We start from the raw sequence: 23,761 nt of genomic DNA on the forward strand, positions 1-23,761 counted from the left end.
GTCCAGAAATTGTTGGATGATATCAAGAAACGTAAAAAACACCTGGACGACATTACCGGCACCCCGTTAGTGGGGAAGACGAGCGAATGCTCTCCGGAGCTACTGCAAGGCTTGCGGACTAAAATCGACGGGCTGGAGGCTAGATACAACGCGTTGCAGCAGAGGGTGCAAGGAAGAACGGCGATCTTGAGAGAGAATTTGCACCTTTGCCGGCTTTTTAACGAAGATCACTTGAGATTATTCGGGTTTTTGTCGGAAGCCGAATTGAGAATGCAGGACGGCCAGTCTGCTTTGACCGACGCTAGGCCGCCGCCTGTTGCGGAAGTGTATTCTGACGTCAAGGTTTGTAATATCATACTCACCCTACTTTTTCTGTTTCTTATTGCAAACGCAACATCTTGAAGATTTTGTTTGGCATATTATGTTTATAGCATCGGTGTGGTGTTGTTGGCATGACTGCATGGACCTTGCGCTGGTCATTAATGTGGCAGATTATGTAACAGTCGAACGTCTGTTTGTAGGGAATACACGATCAGATTGTTGCCAAGAAACCTAACGTTGATTCTGCTATAACCGAAGGGAAGAAACTTATGATGAAATGCTCGGGGGAGGATACGATACAGGTATGTCTGCCGTGATGGATAGAAAATATTTCTAAGTAGTATCCTGAAGACCTTCATTATCAGTGTCTAAAGTGGTCAGCATTGCTGCTTATGTAGAAGTAGAAAGAACACCGTAAATTTCTACTTCAAACTCCAAAAATGTGGTAGTATTTTGTTACTGAACACCTCCGATCATCGTTATGTGAAATACTTCTGAATCTTCAGCATTTTTGTCCATTTTCACCTATACCAGGTCCAAGACAAGCTGGACAGTATCCGCACCAAGTACGCAGAACTGCAGACGAAGTCAGCCGAGAAGGTACAGTCGTTGGAGAAGTGTCTGGCGACATCAAAGGAAATGGACAAGGCCCATACGGGTCTTGCGGAATGGCTCAGCGTATATGAGGCTGCTTTGAAAGAACTCGGTCTCGATGTTAACCAGCGTGCACCGAAAAATTCAATGTCGGGAGACGATATGAAGAAACTGGACGAATTGGTTCAGGTACACATTAAAGTGTTGGTAAAGTGGATCTATTGAGTAGGTGTATAATGTATACCAATGGATACTATTTTCATATGCGCAGTGTTAACTGCCACCTTTTACACCATCCTCAGTCCTCAATTATTTCACATAACTACAGGTCCGAGTATAGGAGTGCGACCACCGTGAACATTTAACGGCAACTGTTGATATTTTAAATCAAGTCACTCCAGTTCTAGCGATTCCTTTCCGGATAGTCGATTTATAGCTTTTTGTGCATTCATCAAACTCATATATCGTAAGTAACACCGTATCAGAAGATTATTGTGTAGCGGAATTCTGAAAATTTCAGTGAACAATATATATGTCACTGGCTCCTACTTTTATTAGTATCCTATACAACTATTTCGCAGTTGGAACTTGGAAGTTTCTATTTAAATCACTCATTCATAATGATAAATACCAAACACATGCCAGAAGTGTGGGTGCCATGGCGACCTTTGTTCTACTCTGTTCTACCCTTGATAGTGCCGTGATGTATTTATACACAGAAATAATGTATCTCAATGTTCTGTAATTGTGCGCGTAATTGCCATCATGATGTCATAGATATTCCCAATGACGACGATATCTTCATCACATTGTCACAAGGTCTTGGCTCGTTTTGTAATGTGTTTCCACCACTTCAGACAATCAAACCAGACGAGTACGAACCCAGCGTCAAAACGGTCAAAAAATGCACAAAGGAGCTGTCACGATATGCGTCTCGCTGGGGAGAAGAACCGCTACAATCTGTTGCCGCCGATGACGAAGCCAGATTCAACGCACTGAAGGACGCCCTGGGCCGATACCAGGCGTCCAAGAAACAGGCTGAAGAAAAGCTGGCGGCAGTATGTTCCGTTTTGTTACCATTGGTGATTTTGCTGGTGTTAGTCTTACGACTTGATTTGCTCAAGAAAGGCTCCTTTGTCACCTAGCCAGTTGTTAGGCGCGGGTGAAGGGAAATATGTGGTTGCGTGGATACAGGTTGTGAACTTGGACAGGCAGTGAGAATATAGATTTTGAGAAATTCAGTGTTGGCTTGGTCTGGGAGAGGGTAGGTTGTGGCAGTCAAGTAACGGGAGCCGTGGAGAATATACATTATTAAGCAGCCAGGCATTTGTATTATCTGGAAAATAGGTTGAAAATAACTCATGGTGTTTAACTTGAAGATTCTCCTGCATTTTGAACAGGGTTGTAAGGTCTTGTTAGAATTGGAGCATTGTTTACTTCGTAAACAGTATTTAATAATTGCTTTTATAATCCTATAGTTCCGCTGTTAAGACTTTTCAAATCATGTGAAAAGTAGGTTCTATGTCAACAAACAATACGTTCAAATTGCCAAATTTATTCCTCATGGACCCTTTTCGTCTGAGTCTCATCAGCGATCGGTTGTCACTCAATGTGGCTAGCCAAATTTGAAATATAGAACGAAGGTTCTCGTTAAGTCGTACTTCGAATTTGGTTAATCTCATGTACTAACGTTCGCTCCTGATGATGGTGCTTTGAGTGGAATAAATTTGGCAATATGAACTTATTGTTAGTTGCGATGTTGAGGTATCGTACTTCGAGAAGCCTCTTTTTTTGTTTGACACTTGCGTCTTACCTTGCCTGGATAGCATGGCAGCGAACCTTAGTCACACGCTTCGCATGAAACCATTAGAAAATGCGTGTCGGAATTCCCGTTGAACACTGCATAATCAATCTCCAAAAGTTCCTTAGTTCAAATTTTGGATCTGGCAACTAGGATTACTGTATCAGTTCTCCATTCAAAGCAATGAACCTGGTTTTCACGTCGGCGATGTCGTAAGTAGTTGATTACCCGATATTGATCTACTGGTTTCAGACTTAGCCTAGCAGTAGTTCGCCATGTTTTCTTACAATAAAAAAGTGCGATTGAAACCGTACGAAGTCCTGCCGCTGTCTGATTTCCACGTTGACCCCGACGCTCCCCCGCTGCGCATGCGCGCGCGCCCCGGGAAGATGTTTGCCTCGCACAGCAGGGCCGATCTAGCGCACGATTTCAACTCGCGCAACGAAATGGTGGCGCCCATGAACTTGCGAAGGCCCAAATCCGCGATGGAACTTTCCGACGCGAGCGCGCGAGATTTCGAGTCACGTGACTTCCGTTACGTCGCCGACGGCGTGCACGACGAAATCGCGGAGAGCTCGAAAGAGCTGATCGAGTGCTTGCCGAAAATGACGGCTGTCAAGCCAGAGAAAAAGGAAGAGAGCGTGAGTATCTATCAATCGGCCCTGTTCGGTTCGCAGTAGCTACGTAGATGGTACGAGAATGCGCCGGATATTACCGTGGTTTCTAATTTCTGCCTCTCTCAATATCTAATATTTTGTGTGCTTACGGAAACTAGACAATTCACAGTGTCTCGAATATTCGTTTTTTATCAATTCCTGATTGCAGAATAGTGATTTCGATATAGCATTTCAAGGTGGTATCTATACCGATGTTAACAATTTCCCCGGCTTTATTCGCATCAACTCATGATTCTAAATTCTCTCTCCAATTCTCTCTACAAGCGATATTATCTTAAACTAGAGTTGGTCTGTAACTCAATTAGGTTAGGCTTACCTACTCGCGCTACCTGCGCAATTAGTTATAATTTTAGACTACACCTACTTCTATACATTTTAGTTTGCGGTTTTTTAGGCAAACCTAGGACTACTTTCATTGAAATCGATGATTTTACTTCACCAATAATTAGTTGCGTTACGTTATAACAGAGTACAATTGAGGAATAACAATTTAGCTACCTCTGTCAATAACGGTGTATTGTAATTGCGGTACTGGTAGTGTCTGTCAAGCATATCGGCCCATATGTTACGCTCGAAACGACAATGTAACGGAATTTCGATTTTCTCTTTACAAAATGCTGTGATTATCACCGACTACATTTCCACATCTTCAGAAAGATTCGTTACCTTTGGACACACCGGCAACCGCTACGCGCGATTGCATGATGGTATATCCACAAAACACGGTGCCGATGGCTAAATACAGGTGTGTATCCACACCGCGTACTACCAGTAAAGGTGTAAATCACACGCTAATCATGGGTCCTTCGCAGAAGGAAAATATCCGGCGAGTTACCGGATAGTGACGATGATGAAGCTCCTATGACCGATGCACAAAGGTGGAGCAAAGAGAAAACGCTTGAGTCCGAGTATAATCCTGGAAAAAACTCTCGCCGGAAGCGAAAACCGAGTCTATGGGCGGATCCGGATCCGGATGGAAAAAAGGCTTATGACCTTAACGTATGGTGTTATGGTATTATTAATAAAGTTGAATATTACTAATAGCAATTTGCTATCAGGATCAAATACAAAAGCCTACTTACATGGGTGAAGAGAGTATGGATGGCGAGACTATATCCACCCTGATCAATAAAGGATCTCGCCGAAAATCGTTCGCTGCCATAGGCACCATGGTGGCGAAACTGAAAAAACGCAGGCAATCGGCCGGATATGACGAAAAAGGTAAGACTTGTCCGCAGAGGTAGACCAAGTAATCGTCGTTGGTGGTGAGGGAGAAGTAACGACCTAGCGAATTTCCAAATAAGTGTTCTAGGCCTAGTTTTGGCTAAAATCATAGTCACTTAGTAAGTAGTGTAATTAGTCAATACATACTTGAGTGCACCGAAAAAATATAGGTACTTCGTTCCTGACCGGTGATCACCTTTGCTCGTCCGTCCATTCAAAAAGCTTTTACATATACTGACATTATTCTTTTCAGATGCCGACGAAATTTCAATTGTCGAACCCAAGAAACCCACAGTCGTGAAATTCAACATTCCGGACGACGAGGGTGGCAAGGCTTCCTCTGTATCTAACGAACACACTCCCACCGAGGACTTGAGCAAAGTCGATTTGACTATGCCCCCTGCGCAATTCATGGACACCAGCACGATGATATCTTACAGCGAAACGCTGGTGCATAGAATCGTTAACGACCGCAGAACCCCGGAAAACGTACTCAGTTTTCCCGCGCCGGCTCCGGTTATCACCCCGGCTCCGGTTTTCTCGCTATCCGCCATCCCAGAACACGACCGCGCCGAGACGGTCACTCCAAAAAACGCGAACGCACCGGTTTTTATCCGCCCGCCGGAGTCTCCGTTTGATAAATCCGATGACGCCATCAGCGATGACGATTTATCCAGCGGGCGCCGCTCGCGGCGTCATAAGCGCCAGCGCAGTCGTGGTTACAGCCGAAATTACGGCAGCACGGCTGAGTTGAATGACCCTGAATCCGAGAGAGAACGGCGCAAGCGACGCGAAGCGAAGCGTCTACACAGCGCGAAACGCGAAAGCGAGCGAGCGCGCGTGCAAAAGAGAAAAAGTTCGCGCAAGTCTCGCCGGCGCGGTAGCGATGTGAGAGAGAAAGTACGCCTTGACCGTCTAGATCGCGCTAAATCAGAGCGCAGAGATAGCAGCGAATCAACGGAGGAAGAGTCCTTTTTTAAATTTGCCTCCTTTCTAAAAGGCGGCGACGCCAAGTCTTCAGGCTTGAGCAAATCTGAGTCGTTCGCTATAGAGAACATAGCCCGCAAACTTATCAATCTCGTACAACAGAACGGCGATGCTAACGCGGAAGTCGGCACCGATTCGGATGTAGCCTTAATAGGGAAAGATACGGCTACTCCAGTGCCACATCAAGCACAGTCCAATTACAATACAAACATGATCGATAATGTAGATTCAACGCCGCTGATTCAAAACACAGTACAGTCAGACGCTCAGTCTGTGAGCACCAACTCGAATTGGCAACAAAATCAGAATTTTAACACGCCTAGCCGGCAACCGTCTATAACAGCCAACCCCGCGTGTCCTACAACTTCTCTCGTCACCGTAGTAAAACCGGACGACCTCCTGTCCGTCGCTGATATTTTCGAACCGAGAGACGGCGCCACACTCAAAACGGTCGTCCGCTTGCCGACCCTGCAACCGCGGGAAGGCGAAAACGAGGCCGCGCTACGCAGTAGGGTTGAAGATTTTCTAAACGGAAAAACGGAAGAGGGCGACTCGCATTTTCAGCAGGTACCCGGCAGACGTTGGGTCGCGGAGTGGGCCAGGCGTGAGGAAGTGATAGGCAAGGCTGCCGAACGCGCTGAAAGCAAAAAAATCAAACGCAAACGTAGTTCTATCACGCGAAAACGCAGTATAAAGCGCAGCCCTTCAACCAACAGCATCGGCACCTTTTTCAGTAAGCTGTTCGGTAAATTACGCATTGATGAAGATACCTCGGAACACAAAAACACGGAAGTCGTGGCCTGTGTTTACGCTGTCAATGAGAACGACATCACGCGACGTAATGACGTCACAATACCCGCTAGCACACAACCAGTAGTAACCCCGGCGGCAGATACATCGACGTATGTAAACGCGCGTGGCAACGCTAGCACACAGCAGCCTATGTTGAATCGCTCTGTTTCTAAAGTCACGTTTTTGGATGAGATAGCCCGCAGTAAAGATTCCGGGGTGTTATCTGACATGGGGCTTGAATCTGTGGATGAATACGGGCGGAGTCAAATCAAGTCCGGTGGCCCTACGCGACCTTGGGCGGCCGGAACTGGGCAGAGACACGGTATACGTTAAACAGTGAATTCCGTCGTTAATTAGTTCAATATGTACAATACATTATACAGCTCTCTCTTTATTTTCAAATACATTGATATTTCGAATGTGTGTGTTTATCTTAATAAATATATGAACCGATTTCAAGGCATTAGGGCTGTTTTTGTCGCGAACTGATATCTAGCCATTTAACAGGCACTGGCATCGCTATGGTAGCGGATATATTTAGAGCAATTTAGTTTCGGGGACAAGGTCGAACTGTTGTAAATGGGCAGGGCTATTGTCCAGCTCTACACACGTTTGGATTTTGAGATTTTTATTTGTTATTCACAGTTCATGGAGCACGCGGACGCGTGTATGGCGGGACTGAATGACATTTCGTCACGCTTGGACGACCTTCGCAATATGACGTCACTTGACCCGGAATACTTGAAATCCGCGACCGGGGATCACAAGGTACCGTTTCAGAATTGGATCATACGCGGGTTCTTTGTTACATTTTGAATTTCGCAGAAAATCGTGGACCGCATCGCCTCCGAACGCAATCGCGCGCATAGTATCAATGATGAAGGCGATTCTCTGGCCCCGCTTTGTGATGATGATGACAAAACCAAAATCGAGGTATGTGATGCTACATACCTAACGTATTTTCGCTACGTTACCTCTGCGTCGTATCCAGAGGTAGTCAGTAACGAAGTACTTCTACGTTTGGAGTACGCAAATAGGTTGTGCATGTTCATAATTTCACTGCTTACTCGAGGGATAATTATTTTTGAGTACTTCTATTTCACTTTTCACTGTTTTTAAGCAAGAATTCGATCTGTAATACTTATTTTTTACTTACTTGCAAATCTCGACTTGGACTCGTACTGGAGTGGAAACTTACGGAGTTACTTTTGCTCCTACTTGACTAACAAAGATTACTGCTTCAGAACCTGCTCGAGTCCATCGAAAACAAGCTGGCAGACGTGGAGCAACAATACAAAAACTCCCAACTGGACCGGACCCTACCCGCGGCGACCGCATACGTGGAGACCAAGGACGAATTGGAGCCCTGGCTGGCTACAACCAAAGTCGCCGTGGAATCGTTCAAACCGCCCGCCATACTGGGAGAGGAGTTGAAATCGCAGCAAGACGAGGCGAAGGTGATTCTGATTTTGAAAGTGAATTTATCCCCCTTTGTATCACAATAATGACGTGTCTTCTTACGTATAGAGTCTGTTTCCGACCGATGTTTTCGCGTGCGAGGTAAATATGTCGGTGAATGGGCAGTTACGGGTTATTAAGAGATATTGGTGCATATGTTTCAAATGTGACATTTTGAAACAGACTCCTGTAGCGAATAGTTGGGTCGGAAAAACGTTTTCGTTTTAACTTGGGTGACTGGTTGCGGGCTCCTTTTCAGATTATTTCCATCATTCTACACAGTAATGATGAACTAATCACTGCAGCAGATTTTCTATACTAACTGAACTTGAAATGAAATGATTCTAGTTATAATTATGTATCATCAATTTCGACAATTGCGATTATGGTAAAGGTGCGATTAGTGGCATGCACGCGGTGGCTTATTGCGCAATTTCCATTATCGTATAGTAGGCTTGTCAGGATTCTAAATACGGGAAATCGACCTGCTGGAAAATTACCATACATGTGGAAACACGATTTATTCCAATGAACTTCATTCATTCTCTGCTTTGGTGTTTCAGGCACTGAAGGAAGACATATCCGACCGCAGGCCGTACGTGGACAAGTTGAACAAGACAGGAGCTCAACTATCGCAGCTTCTTGGTAAATAGTCTCTACTGATCCAATTTTTCTCTCCTCTAGAGAGCACCTCAGTCGGGATAGCATACATGATTTACGGTGATCGAACTTTGTCTTATCTTATCCGCTGCAGTTGCTGACAACCCGGACCTGGCCGCTGAGGTTGTAAAGTCGACTGATGACGTCAACAAAGAGTACGCTAGTCTCAGAGAAGCCGTACGCAGCCGTTCGGCCGAATTGGATAACGCCCTTGGAGAATCTAGCCAGGTTCGACAAGTCTCCATAGGCGTAGTTTATACAATAATTAATTGACGTCGCTGGAACGAATGACGGCACAATCCCAGAGCCTAAAGGCGCGTATAGCTAAAAGTCGTGGTATCTTTTAGTTCTTCGAGCGGCTCAAATCTCTCATGGACCAGCTGAGTAACATACGGGCCGCCATTACTTCGTATCCTCCCGTGGTGATCGAGGCCGACAAAGTCAAAGAGCGCATCGAGAAAGTGAAGGTAACCGTGTCTTTTGCCTAATGTTTGTGGCGAAAAGACTTGAATATAACTTTGCGTTCAGTTGCACGAGGTTGAAATGGCCAAACTTTTGCCGACCTACAACAGCGTGAAAAACCAAGGGCAGAAACTGACGGAGCGTAGAGCGGGCGCCGGTGACCAGCACGCCAAATGTCAGTGTACAATGGACTCTATGTACTTTTCCCTCTATATGCTAATTAGCGCCATCCCTACTGTGCTCAACTACGTATTCTAGGGTTTCAAGTCACGCATTAGACTCGCAACTACCTGCACAGTTCACGTCATAAACGAGGTTTCATAAAAATCATTGATATGAATTACGATATTATGCTATAGTGAAAATAATTGTCAGCACTTGACATAAGATTGTAAGGTGACTTTCCTCACTGTGCTGGACTGGACCACTGCCCACATTCATATACTAACCCAGACATTGGTAAATTTACGATTATTTCTAAGAGTGTACTCGCATTCCAGTGGTGGAAGACAAACTCGACAAGCTGTTCGCGGCCTGGCAAGAGCTCGGTGACATGATGGCGAGCCTCCTGAAAGCGCTGCTAGACTTGCTGGCCGGCTGCCGCCAATTATGGACCGGCGCCGACACGCTGCAGTCACTCCTCAAAGAGCACAACGCACAGATCTCGCAAAAGGTTGGAGAGCCTTGCGCGGAATTGGTGGCGATCAAGGAACAAATGGAGGTGTTGGAGGTAATGGGACATCTAGTCTGTAAGCCAGGGGCATCGGTTCGCGTAATTGTCTTGGTGTCGTTTGGAGCCGTTTCAATTACGTAATCGATCTCGAGGCCAAGTGGGCGATCTCCAATTTATGCTTACGCCGTATGCCTGTCTTTTTACGCAGACGCTGTGTGAAGAGATGTCGTCTTTGGATAAAGATTTGGGTGCGATAGGGGTAGAAGCGGGTGAGCTTTGCTCGCGCGAAGGTACCCCCAGACAGCCCGGCGACTCGCCGGAATCGATGGAGGTGAAGAAAGTCATGGACGAGGTGCGTTGTAGAAAAGCAATCAATATCGATCACTATAAGATGTTATTTGACTGCGATGATGATTTGTTTGTAAAGTTATACATTCGGCGTCGTTGCGATAATAACCAACCAATTGGGGTGATAAACATGCTTAATACGTGAGCGTGATAACGTAAACGCAGTTTAATTATTTACGATTTTAAAAGCAAGTGTCTCCTATTTCCTAACACGCTATGTAAGTAATGTTCTCTCGTGTTATATATAACTTTTACGTCATAAGTATCTTCCCCCATTCAATCTGCGCCATTGGAATTTATTCCTGCTTGTGATCGATTCAAATCCGATTCGAACCATGGCCTGTTTGATTCGTACCAGCTCTTTCGAATCAAATATCGACGGGATAAGCGGAAAAGAACGAAGATTTTCATCGAAATACCACTAATACTAATAATAAATTATTAGATGGTCGACTCGTATTGGCTGTGATTCGAAATTACCCGAATATTCGAAATCCCGCAGAATTCCGATGAAATACTGCTTATAATAAGATAAATTAATGAATGACCGATTCGCATCGACTTGGATTCGAAATTGCCCGAATATTCGTACTGTGTAATGGGCTGGAATTCACGAAACATATTATTGAAATAGTACTTTTAATAATACTAAATGCCCGATTCTCATTGACTGTGTTTCTGAATTGCACGAATATTTGAAATATCGAATTGGCGTGAATTAACACAAAATACTGCTACAAATAATACATAAATAAATGCATTGACTGTGATGCGAAATCACCAGTTGTTGTTCCGGATTCATCCCACAACCGTGTGCGCCAATCTCAACCCGCATCTCATTCGTTCAGCTGCACGCGACCTGGAACTCGCTCCAAGGAAACGTGAGCAAGACAAAGTCCAAGCTAGACGAAGCCATGGCAGAAGCCGTCGAATTCCAAGACGCGGTCCAGCGCATGCTAGACCTGGTCGGCGAGGAAATCGAAAACGTAGACAAAATGGCGCCGGTTGCCGCGGAATTGGCCTCGGTAAAGGCGCAAGTCGAAGAACTGAAGGTAAGTTACTCCTTTGGTCGCCGATGTCGCGGGATTTAGCGCGGATTGTCGCTTTTCGCGTGCAGGACTTCCGCGCGCACACCCACGCGCATCAGATCGAGCTGGAGCGGCTTTGCAATCGCGGCGAGCTGATGGCTTCGCGAGCTAAGGGAGATGCGGAGAAATGCGCGCTGAAAGCTTCCGTGGCGGAGATGCGCGACTCTTGGCAGGCGCTGGATGATAAGATTCTGGCGCGGCAGGTACGTGGGCGCTTGACAGATGTACACAAGTATACTGTACAGTGTACAGTTTACACATCGTACATAGGGCTGTTCAAAGAAACGTTTTTTTGCAATTGGCTCAGTTCCAACTAGTAGAAGTGGTTGGAAAACCTAATCGAAATTTCGGCAATTAAGTGGAATAATAGTCTTTACGGTCTTTACATCTCTTCGTCACGATCAGACATCATGTTGTAGGCTGTTCACGGGTTTTGTCTTAAGAAGGGTATGTGATAGAGTTTTGCTAATGACAAAAATATGACGCTGATTAGCTGGATATTAGTAAACTTTCTCGAAGAAGCGTCAATAAAACGTTGGTGATATTGTCGAATATCGCCAAGTGTTTGTAGCATCTTTTTTCATTTCGAATTTGTCGCTAGCATGCACGCCCCCCCCCCCCCCCCCAATACATTGTAACGCGCGGCTATATTCCAGCACGAATTGGAAGAGGCTATGCTCACGTTGGGTCAGTTGCATCACGCGATCAGCGAGTTGGAGGGATGGCTGGAAACGACCGACCGCGAATTGGACTCGCTGGCGCCGCCTCCTATCGACAACCCGAGACAACTCGAGATCGAACTCGCCAAACACAAGGTAGGTCGTCGCAGACGCGTTCGGTTGTGGCGATTGTTTGGCGGTGGGCGGGAAATTTGCAACTATCACATTCGTTGATTTCTATCGAAAAGTAGCATGACGGGATAACGTAATAACATCGTAATTTCAAATATAGGTCATGATAGCTAGCACATTGGTTGATTTCTTGTGCTACGCCGCAATTTCGATTGCAGATCATGTGGAATGATATATCCGCTCACAAAGTCACCCTGGACGCGATTACCTCCGCCGCCCTGGAGATCAGCTCATCCACCACGGACGACCCCGCCAGTCCCACCAAAACGAACGGGGTGGACGCGAAAGTGTCCGGTCTGGTCGGACAGTGGGAGGAGGTGAACGCCAAGGCTCAGGCACGCCAGTGGGAGCTGGAGGAAGCCTTGGAGAGGGCCCAGGACAGGCAGAAAGAATTGGATCTGCTGTCAAGGTGGTTGCAGGATAAGGATTATGAGTTGGCACAGAGCGTGCCGTACGGGGGACTCCCAGAGACTGCTTTGGAGCAGCTCAACGCACATAACGTAAGTGTTATTTCAAGTTGAGTTAGTGTATGGCTAATCAGGGATTGGTGACACTTTCGGGTTGCTTTCGTAACCGCTACTTCATAGTATGGTTACGAACTCGCTACAGCTCTTGGGTGTCATGAGTTAAGTGCTAACCAACTGTAAAATTTGAGTGTCGAAATTTCAAAAAAGGTCATTGCAAACAATATATAACATGTGACAGCGGACATAAAATACTCGAATGATAGGTTTGCGCAATAATATAGGACTGTTGCCCGAACGTGACTTCTATGTGAAGGAATTATAGAACTGCGTAATACTGTGAATATACGGTTTTTACGCATTTTTGAGACACGTACACTGGAATACGAATATTTAAATCGACGCGAATCCGCAGCCGTGGATTATTCAATTTATAATCACATACGCGAAGCTCCTTCTCCGATTCGATCGACTTGTTAGCACTCCTGTCATGATTGCAACTGAACTTTAATGGGTGTCGACATGCGAACAATTGAAATTTTACGCAGGATCTCATGGCCGAACTTGCGAAGAGAAAGGCGCTCTCCGACAAGTTGGAATCGTCCGACTCCGCGGCCGTAGCCCTAAAAGACAAATTGCTGGCGCTGGAAAAGAAAATGGAACAGAGAAAAGTAATGTGACACCTCACTTGTTAACAGAACACGGTTCTACCAAGTTTGGGCTGTTTTGGTCGCAGGACAAGCTGGAGGAAGTGCTGGAGCAAGCGCAGAAGTTCCACGACGACCTGCAGGCGTTCATGCAGTGGCTCGCCGATTCCGAGAAGGCTTTGGACTCCCAGCCACCTCCCAGCATTGTGATGGAGACTTTGGATAAGCAAATGGAAAAACAAAAGGTTCTCATAGGAAAATAAATAATGGCACTATCGCAAATACATGCAAAATTTAATCAGTTTCTGCGACACGGGCTATTTCCCGCTGTTCTTAGGACGATTTCATACGTTAAACTCTCGTCGAAAGGGTGTGTATCAGCACCCGTGTACCACCCCTGTTATGCGGGTGTAAATATACACCCCGATGATACACGAATCCAGGACCTACCTCAGAATTACACCACGGTATAAATCAAACACAACATTTTAATCCACATAATGCTTGTACGTATGGAATTAGGATTCATGACCGCGATGTAATTCTGAGTTAGGGTATGTTTTCCTGTAGCACCTTTGGGTGTGAATGCACACCCTTGTCGATGAGAGTGTGCTTCCATTTGTTATTGAGTAGAAATTTTCAGCATTACTTCGACTTGAGTATTATTTAGCGATAAATTTGACCACTGACTGCCTCTGTATGTATGCTGGACTCTAAAACGCCGATATTGTAGTGTCCGGTACTGTAGAGCTGGCCAGCAAACCATTTTTTTTCGTGGGTGTATGCCCTCGTTGCCTTGCTATTTCTCGATATTCGGAATGTGTCATATTGACACCGAATAATACAAATTATCGGTGTTTCGCTATTACATTTATTCCTTATTCTCTATGACTAAGTAATCATCGAAATTTCGTCAAGGCTATGGAAACGGACGTACGACAGCATAGAGACGTGTTGCTGGATCTGGACAAGGCCGGCAATCATTTGAAATACTTCTCGCAAAAGCAAGACGGAATACTGATAAAGAACTTGCTTCTGTCGGTGCACGCGAGGTAGGCGTTTGAAAAAGGGAAGCTCGGCGTTGATTTTTGTGCATTTCCGTGTGCGATCACTTTCAGGTGGGATAAGATCACGTCGCGCGTGTCGGAAAGATCGTTCTTGCTGAACGACTTCCACAAGAAAGCAAGCCAAGTAAGTGCGGCATTATTGCATGTCGGTATTCGCACTAACCAACGCGCCTAACTCAATCAGCCTCTGTTACTTGATGACACACCATGAATTGACATTCGACGGTTCTCCTGTTGCATTTCAGGAAAACCAGTATATTCAAATTTAAATTTCAGCATTTCGCTCTAATTCGTCTAATCAGACATTATCTAGTTGTCTAAATATGTCTCACAGTTGCCAATTGGTAGTGTGTTAGAATGTAATATAATATACAGGCTACGGGCATAACATAAGATATTCGATACAGGCGAGTTATGTATTTGCGACACGCTTCGCCGCTCTCTCGCTTTTAGTATGCGCGGTCGCTCTGCTGGCAAAGCCATTGTTGTCACTCTTGAGCCGGCGCATTCTCTTCTATTCTCCCGCTCTCACGCGCAACAACCGTGAAGGTACCAATTAAAGACACCACCCTTTAAATTCGAATTTACGCGAAGGTCGCGTAGTCGCCCCGGTGGCCTAATGGATAAGGCATTGGCCTCCTAAGCCAAGGATTGTGGGTTCGAGTCCCATCCGGGGTGAGTCCGTATTTTGCTTTGAATTGATTGCTATTTTCATATCGCCACAGTTCTACGAATCATGGGATAAACTCACGGATTGGATTAATTCCGCCGACGCAAGCTTAGACAGAAGCCAACCGCCTACTGGTGATCCCGACAAAATCAAGATACTGCTTGCCGATCACAAGGTATAGTTTTCTCTTGAATCGTGCAAATTGGGAATTGTATAAAGCCGAATATTTTCGGATAACGCTCGTCAGTGTAATCGTCAGCAACTAGTACATAATTAAAAAGAACATTGTGTATCAATAATCGTATCCCCAAATATGAATATTTCAATAAACGAATATAGTATTCAATTGTGTACTGAAGTTCTGTAACTCCAACAGTGTATTTATGTACGTTGAGCAATATGATATTGTAGCCTACATCGAATCCAACTTTTCGCTAGTAACGCGACTTTATGCTAAGGAATTTCAACTCGCCGTCGCTTCCAAGCGGCCTGTTTACGACGCTACAACAAGAAGCGGCAAGGCGCTACGAGATAAGGGACACACCTACGCCGATAAAAGCCACGTAGATGACAAACTACGACGATTGAAGGAGAATTGGGACGCCCTGTGCAGAAACGCATCAGAAAGGTAATGCACGTTTTTGTCTTCAATCGGCAGCAGTTTTGCAATGTTTTGCGCGACTCTACTTCAGGGAAAACCGCTTGGAAGAAGCGCTTATGGTGTCCGGCAGGCTGATTGACGCGATCGAATCTCTGTTCGATTGGCTGTATAAGGTTGAACCGCTGGTAGCCGGAGACAGCCCGGTCCACGGCGACGTACACACAGTCGCAAATTTGACGGATCAACACAACGTGAGTGTATAAGGTTTGCCGACTATTGAAACGCTATGGGTACACAATCTTTCGTGAAATAGGGTCAAGTTGACTGAAAGAGTGACGAATTACTATTAATATCCAAATATTCGTACATATGTAGAAAAATGACTACTAACGATTGAATTACGCCTACAATAAGCTACCGGGAAAAGTTCGCGGGCATCTGGGAGAGTTTTATCTCTGCATAGGTCGGTTAAGCTACCGCATCCCGTGGCCGTGGCCGTGAATGAACTCAGAGAGACACCAACTGTAATTTTTCTGAATAATCTAAAACACGGTCGCCTACCTTCCCGAAAGCATTTACCACTAGAGGTGGGCAAAGGTCAAATTAGTCACCGCAATTACTCAAGTAGAATCGGAGTTCGCAAATTTCAACTCGAGTGCAAGTAAAAATTCGATTTTTAAAGGATTCTAGGCCTAGTTTTACCTGAAAACAACTCGAAAACTTTCAAGGGTCTAAAATCATAACCACTCGAGTATATGCTGAAATCTGCTGAAAACGAGCTCTCACCGCAATAGTTACACGAAACTGACAGTCCGTAACAGCTTAAAAATGGGCCGAAGTTCCGACATTCGGCACCCAACTGCGATTTTCATTCGTCGACGTTGATCACGATGCCATAATCCCGCTATGATGTCACAGGCGTTGCTGAATGATATCGACGCGCGGGAAGCCGTCGTGCAGTCGCTGCGCAAGTCGGCCGGGGAAATGTCGGAAGACGCCGACTCTTCGTGGGTCAAGGCTCAAATGCAGGTGCGTGGAAAATATAGCTCCCGAGTAGGGCACAATGATTCGAGACAAGGAAAGTCAGATAAGATTGTGGAGTATGGATGACGTGAAAATTTTGAATCTGTACACTTTTTATGCGACTACAAAGAAAACAATGCGGGTTCTACAGTGCGTTAAAGCTAATTTGGTGTCTTTCCGACCATAACTCTTTGAAGAGACGTGCTCTAATCATCGTGCCCAGGCCTACTCGTTAATTATTTAATTGTGCGATTTTGATAAATGCCGCTTGATGTGTAAACTCCGTTTCGCGTTTTCAGGAACTTGACATGAGATGGGACGCGCTTTGTAAGTTCGCCAAAGTGAAGGAGGCTAGGCTTGGTTCGGCCAAGGCTCAGGCGGAAGAATTCCAAGTGTCGGCGCGCGACATCCTAGATTGGCTCACCAACGCCGAGACCAGCCTGAGGCTGAATCAGCAGCTACCCGACGACGAATTTCAGTTACAGGTAAAATATGCGTGCTGCCTTTTCCCGGATCTAAATTACCATGAAATATAGATCGGATGTTGCGAAGTTATAAGCCGCAAAAGTCTGTTTGACTACAGTTGTACTAGTTCTTCGTCGACACTTTCAATTTCATCTAAAATTCTAAACAAACGCTATCTTGACAGGAACTGAAGGCAGCTAATCTCGAATTCGAAGCCGAATCGCGGAAAAAGAAGGTCGAACTCGAACGCTCTCTCGCGCTGGGCCACGCTATTTTGAACCAGGCCCATCCGGACGCGATCACGCCACTGAAGCATTGGCTCACCGTACTACAATCGAGATGGGACGAGGTACAGCGTCTTTGTGATAAGATACTGATAATAATAATAACTGATAATAAATACAAAATTCTGTGATCCACTGTGACGTAGGTCGTGACGTGGGCACAGCAGCACGGCGACCGTGTCGATGAGTCCATCAGGGAGAAGGAAGAGAGAGATGCTCTGTTTAATGAGCTGATGAATTGGCTAAAAAACGCGGAGAGCACGCTCGACATCAACAACGACCAACCCATGCCGAAAGCCGTGGATGACATTGAAAAGTCAGTACGCAATTCCGTGCTTCCAAATCTATTTGTTCTTTTACGGTAGTTTTCGGGACATATAATAACAATATATATGGAGCTTCGTTTATAGCAATATGCCATACTTAGACTAGACCAAATTCCATAATGTCGCGTGACAACTGTATCTGCGATACGCAACGAAAGGAATACGATGTTAATACCAGCAATTCTGATCAGACATGGGGTGATTACTTCATGAATGTAATCGATTGCGATTACGATTACTTCTGAATGACGCGATTACGATTACGATTACAGCAAAATCAGGGAGTAGTCGATTGCGATTACGATTACATTGGAAAAGTAATCACGATTACTCACGATTACATTTATTTTGTATCTTAGTAGTTATATCGGAAGACAATATGTGGATTGCGCTGAAAAGGCCTAATGAGATAACAAACTTCCTTTAAAAAAAGATGCGTCATTGGCTTGTTACGTCATGGTGTACTGATTGCCCATTTTTATAGAGGTCGATTTATCGCACCCAACGATTTGCATTCTTGCCAGGTCCATAACCGCCGGCCCCCAAATTTCCCAACAGGGTAGGGAGGGAGATCGAAGGGGACTCAAAAGTATTTCGTGAACCAACGTAAATTATACAGTCTTTCGAGACATTTAAATAACTTGAAAATTCTCTCTGGATAGCTTGATTTTGAAAAGCATACGTCTCCCCTTAAAAAAGTCATACATAATTTATACTAGGGTTGTATTTAAAACAAATAATTGTTTAAAACACTTTGTTTAAAACATGTTTTAAACGGTGTTTTAAAAACAAAGGCTTAAAAAAACTAAATAGGGTTTTTAAAGTTATTACATTATGCCATAATTGTGTAAACACTTTCCAAAAAACATTTTGTATGAGCCTACGGACAATTACCACCCGATTTGGCCGACGTACATCGATATGGGATGGTTGGAACCCTCAAAATAGTCTGTTCAACAGTTATAGTCCAGATATTTCGTCATATGAGCTATATTTACCCTATATTTTCAATTGTCAATATCAATCCCCTAGGACGTCACAATTTTATATTCGTGACGTCGTGGTTAAAAAAAACATTTTTAAACAAGGGCCTTGTTTTAAACATGTCTGTTTTAAATTGATTTTTGTTTTAAATGCAACCCTAATTTATAGTAATAGGCATTTAGGTGCCAGTCAATACCGTGCCACGACACACCAAAAGATATACGCAGTTTCGACCCACATGCGACTTCACGAAGTGTGCTACTAAAGAAAGACCTTGGTCGAAACTTAGGGTATGTGTCCATTGTCAATAGCCACGCTGGGTGGACGTGACTAATAGTACGGTCCTTCCAATCTAATCTCATAATGCAAATGCCCCCCGGGAACCCACGGGGTTTTAAAGACGTGACAATTTGTGTGTGCGTATCACCAAACTTCTTGCGCCACTTTAATATCCTTTGATTATATAACAGACCAGAGGTCACGAATTAACAACATAAATTAAAGTAATTATAACAAGATATCGGACGTTATAATTATGAATTACGTGCTCCCAGCTCTACAGGTAAATCTGGCCATCGGGGCTGAGAGAGGATTAAAAATTAATATTAATATAATGCAATAATTATTAATATTGACGAAATTCAGTCTTCAACTTGAAAATACCACCCTATGGGGCCAAAGACCAAAGTTTGGAATCTGGAACGAATTGCTGATTAGGTCGCACGTTTCAAGTAGAGTCAAATGAGAATAAGATGCCGCCGGGACCCGATTAAGCGAACATAAAATTATGCCTTCAACTTCATACAGATAATGTACTGCAAGCTGCCGTTACGGGAAACGGCAAAGACGGCTCGGTTATGATATATATCATTAGCTGTTGATTTTCACTGCTTCCTTGCGGAAACCGTAATGTTTTATTTGGCGAGTACAAAATTGCAAATCTTTGTCCGGTGTACGTACGTAGTGCATAGGCCTACTGCTCGCCAAGAAGCAACGGTCAAACTGCGTTTAACTAAGCAATAAACATAGCCAAACATCAATACATAAGTTACTATTTTGAACTAGGCAGAGTGGAAATTAATTATCCTGCTGCGAGGGAGTGGCGTGTGGAACGTGTTGATAACCTGATATACAGCACGGCGGGTGTTCTTACAATCACACTAATGTAGGCTACGTACATCGGATATCTATTTACTGTGGATACTTACGCAATGACGAGCAAAGCTAATATGCTACTTCTGACGTAACAATGAGCAATAGCATTTGGAAATCAAACGTGTGTGCTATCGCGAACCTGGTATAATATCTCTTGGTATGTTCACGAATGTTCAGTTATGTCATCGTCCTTGTAAAAATAAAAAAAAGTAATCGTTCTTTCACTGAAATCGATTAGATATGCCAATTAGTCGATTACGATTACGATTACGATTACTTTGGAATTTTTTCGAATGTAATCGATTGCGATTACGATTACTTGAAAATGCTGTAATCGTCGTAATCGATTACGATTACTAATCGCGATTACCCCATGTCTGATTCTGATTATCATATAGTATCCGTGAATATATTCTCAAGGCGGTAGTATCGTAGTATAATGTGACGCGTCACTTGTCATTAAAACTTTTTGGGGTTAATAGATCAGAAAAGGGCATCGGTTCGCTGGCGCAGCTGTGGCGTTTCTACGCAATCAATTTGGAAACACATGAGTTAATCTTACCTCTAAGTCCATTGAATGGGATCCATCTTTGTTGAACCATCGCAAGATCTTATTTAAACACGGATAATAGATAATTTGGGGATGCTCTATTCTGTTCGAATCGAAAGGGAGCGTGAATTTTCGGACCGTCTGCGTTTCGGATTTGTACATCCCTTCATTTCAATACGAATATACTATTCAATTGTATATTGAAGTTCTGTACCTCCAATAACCTCTTCCAACTCTGAGTAAACAAACAGACGTATAAAGGTTGTGTGTTATTCGCAGGCTGATCACGGAGCACCAAACATTCCAAGACGACATGCTGCAACACCAACCCAACTACGAGAAGTTATCGAAAACGGTCCGGCGTAAACCTCAAAGGGCGGACGCTATGAAGAAACGAAAAAGCGGAGGTAATCGCTCAGCGGTTGGTTATTCTTTTATCAAAGTACTAACTATATGTGCTTTGACAGATCTCTTACAAGAGGAAGACACGCCGGGATCGCAGCTGCAAAATAAGTGGCAGCGCGTCTGGCTCAAAGTGCTGGATAGACAACAGAGACTGCAGAACGCCCGAGACGTGGCCAAACAAGTAAATAGGCATAAACCTACTTGAGCACTCCTCTTCATTCTGTGTACAGTTCTCCGTACATTCCAAGTCTTTAACTTTGGTTGTGTAAAGGGCGTGTTGGAGTTCAAGATATCGCTGACTATGACTAGGGCTGGGCAAAATCGAGTACCTGAGTGATTCGATTCTGAATCACGTTATATGCTTCGAGTCGAGTCGAGTATTCGAGTATCACTCATTATGACGTCATAACAGAATGCACTATGTCAAAGTTCAAATATGTACCTTTTATACCACCACAAAGAATATAACGCCTGTTTTCCATCACATCGAAGAAGATATTTTTTCGACCCTACCGATTTTATTGCACGTTGTGACTATGTTCTGGGATGATCATGACATCGGAAATGTGTTATTTCCAGTAACGTTCGTAGCTTTGTACTATATCTTTCGTCCGCTGCGATACGGCCAATCAAGGTTTCAAGGCTTCCACATTGGAAGTAGTATCGAAATGATAATTCTCGTTGATAAAATAACTTTCAGAGGCTAGGAGCGTAAAATTTCAGTACTCGAAAAAATCGTCTTTTGCTACTCGACTCGAATCATTAAAATAATTACTCGATTCAGATTCGAGTACTCGAATCATTGTGCCCAGCCCTAACTATGACGCACCGACCATTCTTGTTCTTCAGTTATGCATGTATCACCAGATTGAGTCCTGGATCATTACGGCAACTTTGCCTTAAAGCCGTCGTAAATCGTTTATTCTCAGTCGAGATTATAAACCTCTGCTCACTGCGACATATATTTGCCCTGTTTTAACTTCGCTTCTTCGTTTGAATCGCAGCAAGCCAGCATGGGCGACTTCTCTTTCGAGAAATGGCGGTCGCGTTACATGAGATGGATGCACAACAAGAAGTCCCGCGTGATGGACTTCTTCAGAAAAATCGACACGGACGGCGACGGGCAGATCACCAGGCAGGAATTTATAGACGGGATTATCAAGTCCAGTAAGTCTGCGTGCGAGATTAGGCTGAGCTTACAAGATATTATGCACGGATTTCGGGATCTGCCTTCTTACCTACCATCGTGGTATAGCATGAAATATACAGGCGAAAATAAGGTGGATAAATGGGTCCACCCAGTCGTAGGGTAAATATCACAATTACTCCAAGAAGTTGGATCGTTGCGGATGGAATAATCCGCTCTAACTAATATTGATTTAGTGTCAGATCTTTGCAATATGTACGCAAAACTGCTAAACACTCGGATGTAAGGACAGTCCTTCTCGTCTACGATCGTAGTAGAACGTGATTTCCGCGTCGCGAAATGCGAGGGTGAATATAAGGTTGGAAAATAGTCCATCAAATCTCGGGCTGCTAATTGTATTCCCACGATAGGAGAGGATGGATTTCGCAATTACGGCAATAAAATGGCGCGAGATAAGCCACTTGAAATTATCTCGTGTCAGATCTGCAGAGGCGGTGAAGTAGAAGTATTCATTTACTAGTAAAGGTACGTCATTGCTGACCTCCTGTCCAGATCCACGCGCATCCCTTTCGTTGTAGAACGCCCTCGCTTAGCAGTGAGATTCATACGTTGCGTTATTTGCAGAATTTCCAACGTCCGTGGTCGAGATGGAGAAGGTCGCCGATATTTTCGATCAGGACAAAGACGGCTACATCGACTACTACGAGTTTGTGGCCGCGCTCCATCCGAACAAAGAGGCCTACAAACCGCAGACTGATGCCGATAAAATCGAGGACGAGGTCGTGTGTTGCGAGACGGTGTTGTGTTATTTGGGACTGGCCCCCTATCTCGCATACTATTAGGACTTGGCGCAATCCGGTATACTTGATAGCTTTACTTTTGACCGCAGGTCGTGCGCCAAGTCGCGAAGTGCACGTGCTCGAAAAGATTTCAAGTTCAACAGATCGCGGAAAATAAATATCGGGTACGTGTCGCTGTCTTTGGTTGAGTCCCGTTTCGTGATTACGATTTACTGCCTCCCCGCCACCGACGTGGACGACTTTGTCGATTTTAGGACAGTTATTTGCGGTCCGAATTTTTCGATTTTTCCGCTTGGTTAGAAGAGGTCACTATGGAACAGGCCAGCCCTCCGACTAACCGGAAGGTGACAGCTTAGAAGGGTGTCGTGACCTTAGGTATCAGCCGGCTTTAGCCACGCTTCTGCGTAGCTGCTTTGTGCATCGACGAAATGATCAATTCTATTTGTTCTAGGCATTGGTTTTCTAACGGAAGCGTTATTCACCTGGTTTTGGTTGTTTTGTCAATGCAATGGTGATATCAATTATGCGAAAATTGTATTCGTTGTGGACAGAATGTGAAAAAACTTGCATCCTATTTGTTGATTGACCTAATCCTGGTTTGATAAGATGTTTTCATGTAAAATTTGTCTGTGTATGACCAATCGTCCAAATGTATGTATAAACCTGGTGAATTTCCTTGTGATCAATCTAATCTTATTCTATGATTGGCATCTACAGTTTTTCATGGGAGCCCAGGTACCTGTTCTCGGTTGCTTTGTATTTGTGACGTCATCGATACGATGCGATCATTTTGTTGTCGTTACGCGACATCGCATGTCACCCGCTTTCAAGCCGTTCTATCGCGCTTTCTCATTCACTGTGTTAAGCGTGTGCTTCCATATCCTCATTTCGCAGCGGTGTACATTTAAGGGCTAGTCTTTCTTCGTTATTTCTTTGCTGGTGCATTTCCGTTTTCCGCGTCAATAGAATTGTAGCGGATTTGTCTTCCTTGCTTTGCTCATTATGTTCTGTCTGGCGTGTTTCTTCAGCCTTCATATAGACTTTGATCTTGGGTATTGTAACTACGCAGCGCACCCTTTGTAGACGTGGTGTCACTGCCCGAATGCATGGTTTAACACGGTGGCTTCTTCTGCATATCGTGGTGTGTTGATTTGAGACAATGACGTGCTATCAAGCCGAGAGTCGCTGTGATAGTGTTAATTGCTTTCGGAATTAATGAAAATAATTGCGTTCAATT

The 23,761-nt window shown here is 44.4% G+C and overlaps 2 protein-coding genes, 1 long non-coding RNA gene and 1 other non-coding gene across 20 annotated transcripts in view; 3 read left to right on the forward strand and 1 right to left on the reverse strand.

The window, feature by feature from the left end:
* The window catches only part of LOC145448180 (uncharacterized), a 453,937-nt gene extending 432,660 nt beyond the window's left edge, over nucleotides 1-21,277 (reverse strand). Inside the window, exon 1 of the long non-coding RNA XR_013917822.1 lies at nucleotides 20,884-21,277. This is a non-coding gene — a long non-coding RNA (uncharacterized LOC145448180). The remainder of the gene's footprint in view (nucleotides 1-20,883) is intronic.
* The window catches only part of LOC145448158 (microtubule-actin cross-linking factor 1-like), a 157,751-nt gene that overhangs the window by 129,969 nt on the left and 4,021 nt on the right, over nucleotides 1-23,761 (forward strand). For 13 of the 17 annotated variants that reach the window (XM_080326497.1, XM_080326498.1, XM_080326499.1 and 10 more), the window contains 35 exons: nucleotides 7-342; nucleotides 522-623; nucleotides 856-1,104; nucleotides 1,773-1,973; nucleotides 7,042-7,164; nucleotides 7,222-7,329; nucleotides 7,641-7,853; nucleotides 7,924-7,956; nucleotides 8,418-8,499; nucleotides 8,609-8,742; nucleotides 8,862-8,981; nucleotides 9,043-9,151; nucleotides 9,477-9,706; nucleotides 9,858-10,001; nucleotides 10,846-11,049; nucleotides 11,115-11,288; nucleotides 11,742-11,900; nucleotides 12,095-12,436; nucleotides 12,949-13,071; nucleotides 13,137-13,292; nucleotides 13,966-14,099; nucleotides 14,166-14,238; nucleotides 14,840-14,959; nucleotides 15,243-15,412; nucleotides 15,477-15,636; nucleotides 16,304-16,414; nucleotides 16,708-16,893; nucleotides 17,058-17,222; nucleotides 17,304-17,473; nucleotides 20,452-20,579; nucleotides 20,640-20,758; nucleotides 21,582-21,744; nucleotides 22,349-22,503; nucleotides 22,614-22,688; nucleotides 23,242-23,259. In XM_080326497.1, coding sequence (XP_080182623.1) covers nucleotides 7-342; nucleotides 522-623; nucleotides 856-1,104; nucleotides 1,773-1,973; nucleotides 7,042-7,164; nucleotides 7,222-7,329; nucleotides 7,641-7,853; nucleotides 7,924-7,956; nucleotides 8,418-8,499; nucleotides 8,609-8,742; nucleotides 8,862-8,981; nucleotides 9,043-9,151; nucleotides 9,477-9,706; nucleotides 9,858-10,001; nucleotides 10,846-11,049; nucleotides 11,115-11,288; nucleotides 11,742-11,900; nucleotides 12,095-12,436; nucleotides 12,949-13,071; nucleotides 13,137-13,292; nucleotides 13,966-14,099; nucleotides 14,166-14,238; nucleotides 14,840-14,959; nucleotides 15,243-15,412; nucleotides 15,477-15,636; nucleotides 16,304-16,414; nucleotides 16,708-16,893; nucleotides 17,058-17,222; nucleotides 17,304-17,473; nucleotides 20,452-20,579; nucleotides 20,640-20,758; nucleotides 21,582-21,744; nucleotides 22,349-22,503; nucleotides 22,614-22,688; nucleotides 23,242-23,259 — 5,289 coding nt within the window. Of the gene's footprint in view, nucleotides 1-6; nucleotides 343-521; nucleotides 624-855; nucleotides 1,105-1,772; nucleotides 1,974-7,041; nucleotides 7,165-7,221; nucleotides 7,330-7,640; nucleotides 7,854-7,923; nucleotides 7,957-8,417; nucleotides 8,500-8,608; nucleotides 8,743-8,861; nucleotides 8,982-9,042; nucleotides 9,152-9,476; nucleotides 9,707-9,857; nucleotides 10,002-10,845; nucleotides 11,050-11,114; nucleotides 11,289-11,741; nucleotides 11,901-12,094; nucleotides 12,437-12,948; nucleotides 13,072-13,136; nucleotides 13,293-13,965; nucleotides 14,100-14,165; nucleotides 14,239-14,839; nucleotides 14,960-15,242; nucleotides 15,413-15,476; nucleotides 15,637-16,303; nucleotides 16,415-16,707; nucleotides 16,894-17,057; nucleotides 17,223-17,303; nucleotides 17,474-20,451; nucleotides 20,580-20,639; nucleotides 20,759-21,581; nucleotides 21,745-22,348; nucleotides 22,504-22,613; nucleotides 22,689-22,778; nucleotides 23,060-23,241; nucleotides 23,260-23,761 lie in introns of those variants that run through there. The other 4 variants (XM_080326493.1, XM_080326487.1, XM_080326489.1 and 1 more) reach the window with 4 other exon arrangements.
* LOC145448164 (uncharacterized) lies at nucleotides 1,980-7,040 on the forward strand. The gene is made up of 5 exons (XM_080326506.1): nucleotides 1,980-3,357; nucleotides 4,047-4,138; nucleotides 4,206-4,392; nucleotides 4,452-4,614; nucleotides 4,871-7,040. Exons 1-5 carry the CDS (start codon nucleotides 2,992-2,994, stop codon nucleotides 6,727-6,729), a joined length of 2,667 nt encoding a protein of 888 aa, XP_080182632.1. The 5' UTR covers nucleotides 1,980-2,991; the 3' UTR covers nucleotides 6,730-7,040.
* Trnar-ccu (transfer RNA arginine (anticodon CCU)) lies at nucleotides 14,720-14,792 on the forward strand. The gene has a single exon. It is a non-coding gene; the product is annotated as a tRNA-Arg (tRNA).

This window comes from Botryllus schlosseri, chromosome 10 (genome assembly GCF_051294905.1).
Source record: "Botryllus schlosseri isolate E-star chromosome 10, Bs_hap1, whole genome shotgun sequence".
NCBI lineage: Eukaryota > Metazoa > Chordata > Ascidiacea > Stolidobranchia > Styelidae > Botryllus > Botryllus schlosseri.